We start from the raw sequence: 6,927 nt of genomic DNA, 5'->3' as shown, positions 1-6,927 counted from the left end.
TTGATTAAAGATAAAATCAATTTAAAGTATATGTATAAGTATAAATCTCATCTTACAAACTAATTTTTTGATATTAACTTAGAATTAAAGTTTATTTTTTAACTATAAATGAAATCTAATTTATATAAGAGATCAACGGTACTTTCAATATAAAATAATAAATTTATGTATATTTCTTTACAAAGTGTTATACCTTTTTATTTCTACTAAATGGAACTTTGAGTCAAATTTAAATTTCTAACAAACTTAACAAATAATATTTAACGTGAAATATCATATTTACATTTATGTTAAATATTATGGAAGTATGTACAAGTCCTTTGAGATATTGATGAGTGAGAATTGATCTATAGCTTAAATATATAAAGTTGTAACTTAAAGTATGACTTTACTTGTATATAGAATAGTCCAATGAAAAAGAGTGATTTGCAATGAATTGAAAGTTTAAAAACGTTCCAAGAAAATTTGAACTCTTTTTCATTTTCTGCCTTTAATGGGAATAGTGGAAAATATAAGCATGTATATTGTATGTATTGAAATGGAAGTGCATATATACAATGATGTAAACTTTGCTTGAAAGGTTTGGGAAGTGGGGGTAAGCAATTGTGGAACTCTTTTCAATTTTAAGATGAAGATGAACTTCAACCAACGTTTTAGATGAATGCACAAACACATCATGAAGATATGAAGATGTTGGTTGATTAATTAATATGTGGGGGGATTCAGTTGGCACCTTTATTTCTTGTTAAGCTAACTCTATTGTTTTGGTTAGTTTCTTCTTTGACTCACATACATCTAATATATAGTAACTGCTTCTTCTGTCCCACAAATCCCTGGTTGGTGACCTTCAATGTCGTCTTTTCACCTTCCTAAGACTCATTTGGCACATTTTTGGACCCACCAAATGAACCACTCTTGTTATGTGTTACATTCACATCATGGTCCCAGTTTTTCAACTCTAAAATCATAAAATGTTACAGCTTTAAGTTGGTGAAGTATATGTAGAACCAAGTAACATGTTACTACATAGGAAAAACATTGTATGAAACAGTTTACATCAGGCATGGCTGAAGTAAGAGGTCAAAACCCAAAAGCAGACTGAGTTGGTTTAAATTTGGTAGCAAGAAAACAAGATGATGAGTTTGATATTTAAAGTAAACACTAAAAACTTAGTTTATCTTGGTCACTGTTCTGGCAACACTCAATTATTTCTTTGAGTTCACTCTTCATTAGCTTCTTCAAACCACAAAATTACTTCTAGTAATCAGTGCAAATGAGAAAACTACAACATATTCTAGAAACTCATGTACTGAAAAATGCATTCACGAAATTAATTGTCGAAAACGAAATCCCAAAAGGGTTGTTTTTTCATCTTTTATTATGGTTTGTTTTTTCCCTTTCACACATCTAGCACAAATATTTTTTTTTATTGATCTGGACTTTTCTTCAAAGGATTCGGGCCTACGATCATGTCAAGGGTTTTTCTTTCTGCACCCTATATAATTTCTTCTTGCACTCCATCGATATTTGAATTTTCGGATTTTACTTTTTTGAAAACACGAGACCCATTCTGGAAATAATTTTTCGGAAATGTCTTTCCAGAACAACCACTCACCCTCGGATCAAAATTTCCAGAAGTTTATATTTATGTGATGGTGTACAGGAAGAAAGCTTTTTCTCATATGGATTACACAATTTGAGGGTAAAGCGAGAATTTTAGTACTTATAGGGATCCAGGAGAAAAAGGCGGGAGGTACAGAAAGAAATGCCGAAAATGGTGTCTTCGTTGTCCGGTTTTAAACCTAAGCCCATCTGAAAATACCTCCGTAAAGCCCATGCATTTGCTAGGCCCGGTATTTTTCCTTTAAAATTACAGCTTAAAATTTAGTCGACAAAAATGAACAAATTGTTTTTTCTTTGGACAATGTAGGAAAAGTAAATGTAATAATTACAGGCCCGTGGTCCTGGAAGAGTTTTAAATGAAGGAGATTTTGAAAAACAAGAGTGATGGAAAGATGGTGGTGAGACCACATGAAACACGACACTTTATAAAAATGTATTTTTGCACTTAAAAGTGGTCGTCATACGATGTCTTTACCTTCGTCGTGTTTTATGTTCTTGCACTCGTGCTTGACCACAATGTTTCTTCTTTATTCCTCTTCCCCTCAAGTTTTGGTCTTAGAATCCTTACAAATTAAAGCAAAAAGCATTTTAAATGAGAGAATAAGGAGTAGTTTGACGTGCTTAGTGCAAAGTTGGGATCTTAATTATGGCATGAAGATAATGCACTACCAAATAACAAAGCCAATCTGCCGACTTCATTCTATATATTTCTACTTCCTTTCGTTATCGTGTTTGCCTTTCTATATGAAGACACGGTTGGGACCAGAAGCGCAATACAGTGGCAGCGAATGGGAAACATTTTACAATGTAACTCCCATTAATGGTTTATATGGACCCTCTCCTTTTCCTTTTGGACTCACCATATTTTCCAAGATGCACTACTTTTATATGAAATTTTTCATAAAAGGAGGGTTTTTCATATATTTATCCATCTAATTCAATCACATCAAATTAGTTTATGTTCTGAATGGTCATATGAATATATAGTGGGGTCAATCGGATGAAGCCACTAAGAAGAAACGACCGGTTAAATAAGTTGATGTCTACACGTTATGTAAAAGGGGAGACTGAACAGACGACTTCCGAAAAATAACTATCCTTAAACATCACTTCTAATGAAGAATTACTAGTAAGCATTACTTATTAGGTAATTAACCATGATTGGACCGTGATTAGAAATTCACTAATTTAAGACCCATATTGAAACCTTACTAGGCAATGAGTCATGATTGGACTCTGACGAGGGTTTCACTAGTCTCAGACCCATATCGAAACTTATAAATAGAGGTCAAAAGAAAGGAGGTAGGTAATTGTATTTATTGCGATTTTACTATAACTCCAATCAGACCAACCACTGACTTGAGCGTCAGTGCCTTTGATAAATACACCTAGACAGATTGGAGCATACACAAGGAGAGATTTTGATTAAAAACGTTCAAAAATATCTAAAGTGAACTTGGAATAAAGTGTGAAGGAATGTTTTTTTGGAGATCCTCTACACCCAACAGAGTTTGTAAGGTAAAGTTTCTATCTATTTATATATTTTTAGTCAATATGAAACTTTAACTTAAAAATTGATATAATTTTTAATTTAAAATCTTCAAATAATAATTTTTTATACCGTGTTTAATTTTATTATTTTTATTCCATTAATGGTTTATGATGTATTTCCATTATTTATTTTATTTTATTTTGGATTCACCAGATTTTCCACGATACACAATTATTTCATTTTATCAAAATTGCTTTATTTCTAATTTTACAACCGTTATTGAAGGACATGCACGAGTGTTTGTCGATTGTCTTGGTTAGGATTTAGGTAACTTTATTAGTTAATTTACTAAAACATATTCAATGTTGAATTGAGTTAACTAGAATTTAGACAAATTTATTATTCGATTTATTAAAAGAAATATGTGATTAAGTTGAGTTTTGTTGACAAATATCACACCGTTTTTATTTCTAATATCATTCTACTAGCAGAAAAATAAATAAACACAAAATTATACAAAACAAATTCAATAATTGTCTAAAAATAACAAAAAACATAACATCATGGTCAAATTTGTATAACACAAAAAAGTACTTTTAATCCTTTGACTTTTGATCCCAAATATTTACGCTGTCTAAAACAAAAATTTAACTATACATCACACCACTTTATTACAAAAATATAAAAAAAAATCAAACAAACTTGAAAACAAGAAATACTGTGTATCTTAAATCCATTATATAATTTGTATAATCTATTCTAAGACATATCCAAAAATAATATGAGACTTACAAAATATATTTTCATCGACTAACAATTTTTTTCACTTCTTATATTAAACTCTACACAAGACAATTCACTTTGGAATGGATTGAATTAAGTTAAATCAAGGTTAAGTTTTGAAAAATAATTATCATTCTTGTTATGAAATAATAATTTTTAATTATTAACCTAATTAAAAAATATAATTATTACAAAAATTAATTTTAAGTTTGAAGTCCTAATAAATTTATTTAAACTAATTCAAAACGTAATTTATTAATAATATAATATAATAGCTAGTTTCAAGGTAATAATTTATATAAAAGTAAGTTAATTTGAGATAAATTAAATTTAATCAAATTATAAATGAAAATTAATTTAATTTAATTAAATTAAATCGAGTCAAAGTTGAATAATTAGATAACTTAAACTCATAACTTAAAGTCAACATCACCAAACTAATGTGATTCATGTTAACATTTATTTAATACAGGTTCTTAACTACTTACGTTTCTTAAGCTATGATATTAATTGCTGGATACATAGTTCTGACCGACAATATTATATTATTTTAAAATTAATTGATCCAAGTTAATAGTAAGATTTGATGGTAATCCAACAAATATATATTTATATACAATAAATTTTATATAACTTTTTTATTAATATATATTCGGTGAAGAGTTGGTTTTAAGTAATTTTTTATTTATTCCTGGAAAACGAGAAAGAGAATAAATATTTTCTTGATTGGTGGGTTAAAAAATATAGTCCTAAATATTGTTTAGTAAACTTACACTCCCAAATTTTAAGACTCTAAAAAGAATAAATATCTTTGTATTTTTGGAAATAAAAATGATTGCCTGCAATAATAACACTTTCCTCACATTTATCTATTTTTCTTTTATACTTTACTTTTAATTTGTTAATTAAATAAAATTTATTTTTGTCAAATATCACCCTACATGATGATGGAATAGTTCTCTTTACTATAATATTCCTTAAAAATATAGTAGTAGATTTGTATGTACACGTGTTTATCTCTCTCTATATATATATCGGTTTGCACTTGAAACACCAATCATTTTGCAAAACCCTCTGCTACCTCTGTTTTTCTCTGACCTTTGCTCTCTTTCCATTCTCAACTCTCAACCATGATTGTCATGTCTGAGAAACCCCTTCAACCAGTTACTCCACAGGTTTCAGAAACCACCCTTTGTCCTTCTTCTAAGAGGTATTCAACTTTGTGCTTCAATGGTTTCTCTCTATAGCTTTACACTTTCCAAATCATTTTTTTTGGTAAATGAAAAGTCTCTTCCACCCATCATTCGCTAGTTTGCAATCTTCAATCCTCTTCAGCTCGTTGAACTTCTAAGGAGAAACTATACATTATCTTTAGCACGGTCTAATGCTTTTGTAACATTGAATTAATGTTATTTTTGTTATTCAAATCTATTTAAAGAAGTAATATCTGTCAATAAAAGTTGTATGATCTGAGGTGTGGGTTGAATTTCTGACAGTGCATTTCTTTAGTCATGCTAGATATTATCAACATAAAAATCAAGAACCTTGCAAGTTATTGTTATTTTTTGCCTGTTAAATGTTTGATATTATACTTCAGGTTGGAAGGCAAAATTGCTATTGTAACTGGGGGTGCTAGGGGGATAGGTGAAGCAACTGTGAGAGTTTTTGTGAAGCATGGTGCAAAGGTGGTGATTGCTGATGTTGAGGATGCAGCTGGAGCCATGCTTGCAGAGACACTGTCTCCATCAGCCACCTATGTCCACTGCGATGTTAGCTTGGAGAAAGAGGTTGAGAACTTGGTGAGTTTCACAGTTTCTCGCTATGGACACCTTGACATCATGTTCAACAATGCTGGGGTGCTAGGGAACCAGTCCAAGAACAAGAGCATTGTGAACTTTGATCCTGATGAGTTTAACAGAGTGATGTGTGTGAATGTGAAGGGAGTGGCTCTGGGAATGAAGCATGCTGCAAGGGTGATGATTCCAAGAGGAGTAGGGTGCATAATCTCAACTTGCAGTGTTGCAGGGGTCATGGGGGGCCTGGGACCACATGCTTACACAGCCTCAAAGCATGCCATAGTTGGTCTTACAAAGAACACTTCTTGTGAGTTGGGGAAGTATGGGATAAGAGTGAATTGCATTTCACCATTTGGAGTGGCTACTTCCATGCTGGTGAATGCATGGAGGTCTTGTGAAGAGGAAGAGGACATCAATTTTGGGGTGCCCTTCCCAGAGGAGGTGGAGAAGATGGAGGAGTTTGTTAGAAGTCTTGCCAACTTGAGAGGAACAACTTTGAGGGCAGTGGACATAGCTGAGGCTGCACTTTATCTTGCCAGTGATGAATCTAAGTATGTCAGTGGCCACAATCTTGTTGTGGATGGTGGAGTCACTTCCTCAAGAAATTGTATTGGATTGTAACTTCAATTTCTTCGTTTATTCATGTTCCTTGTTTTTCTTCATAGTTGGTAGCTGCCGGTGTAGGATCATGCAAATGTGTCAAGCTTGTACAATGATTCTCAATCAATAATTCTTCAGTATGCACACTTGCAGTTATTCTGAACACTGATTAAGTCAAGGATTTTTTCTCAACTCGGTCTACTATGGTTGAATATATGTTATTTTGATTGTAAATGAAGCCTTTTGAATATACCAAAATATCACTAATTTTGGGTGCGATATTGTTTTTTCCTAGTATGTGGGGTTCTTGAAGATTCACTCAGTAATTAGTAGTTTGAGTTTAAGTTCTGCATACATAAACATACAATTATATTAAATGATTACAAAAATTATTATTTGATGATGTATCTTTCATGAAAGATGATTATAGAGAAGATACAACACTAACTATTACATGATACATAACATTAATGAAATATGAGTTTAACACAAAATAAAAAATTAATACTACCTTCGACTCCTTGAAATAATAAATTTGTAAATTTTCATCAATATGTATTACTCAACCAAAACTTAATAAATTTTATCAAAGTTAAACAAAATTATATATACTAGGGTGCAATGATCTTGTAA

At 31.2% G+C, this 6,927-nt stretch overlaps 1 protein-coding gene across 1 annotated transcript; it reads left to right on the top strand.

Moving 5' to 3' along the window:
* Positions 1 to 4,970: 4,970 nt before the first annotated feature.
* Positions 4,971 to 6,421, top strand: LOC108328497 (short-chain dehydrogenase reductase 2a). Its single transcript, XM_017562371.2, has 2 exons — positions 4,971 to 5,108; positions 5,496 to 6,421. The coding sequence occupies exons 1-2, from the start codon at positions 5,029 to 5,031 to the stop codon at positions 6,313 to 6,315; spliced, it is 900 nt and encodes a 299-aa protein (XP_017417860.1). The 5' UTR covers positions 4,971 to 5,028; the 3' UTR covers positions 6,316 to 6,421.
* The last annotated feature ends 506 nt before the right edge of the window (positions 6,422 to 6,927 follow it).

Source organism: Vigna angularis, chromosome 2 (genome assembly GCF_016808095.1).
Source record: "Vigna angularis cultivar LongXiaoDou No.4 chromosome 2, ASM1680809v1, whole genome shotgun sequence".
NCBI classification, from domain to species: domain Eukaryota; kingdom Viridiplantae; phylum Streptophyta; class Magnoliopsida; order Fabales; family Fabaceae; genus Vigna; species Vigna angularis.
This window is presented reverse-complemented; position numbering and strand designations above follow the sequence as displayed.

What these genes read in the sequence shown, in the direction of transcription:
- LOC108328497 (XM_017562371.2), top strand. Translation starts at nt 5,029, where the DNA reads ATGATTGTCATGTCTGAGAAACCCCTTCAACCAGTTACTCCACAGGTT. An exon ending in CTTTGTCCTTCTTCTAAGAG is followed by an intron (nt 5,109 to 5,495) that starts GTATTCAACTTT and finishes ATTATACTTCAG; the next exon opens with GTTGGAAGGCAAAATTGCTA.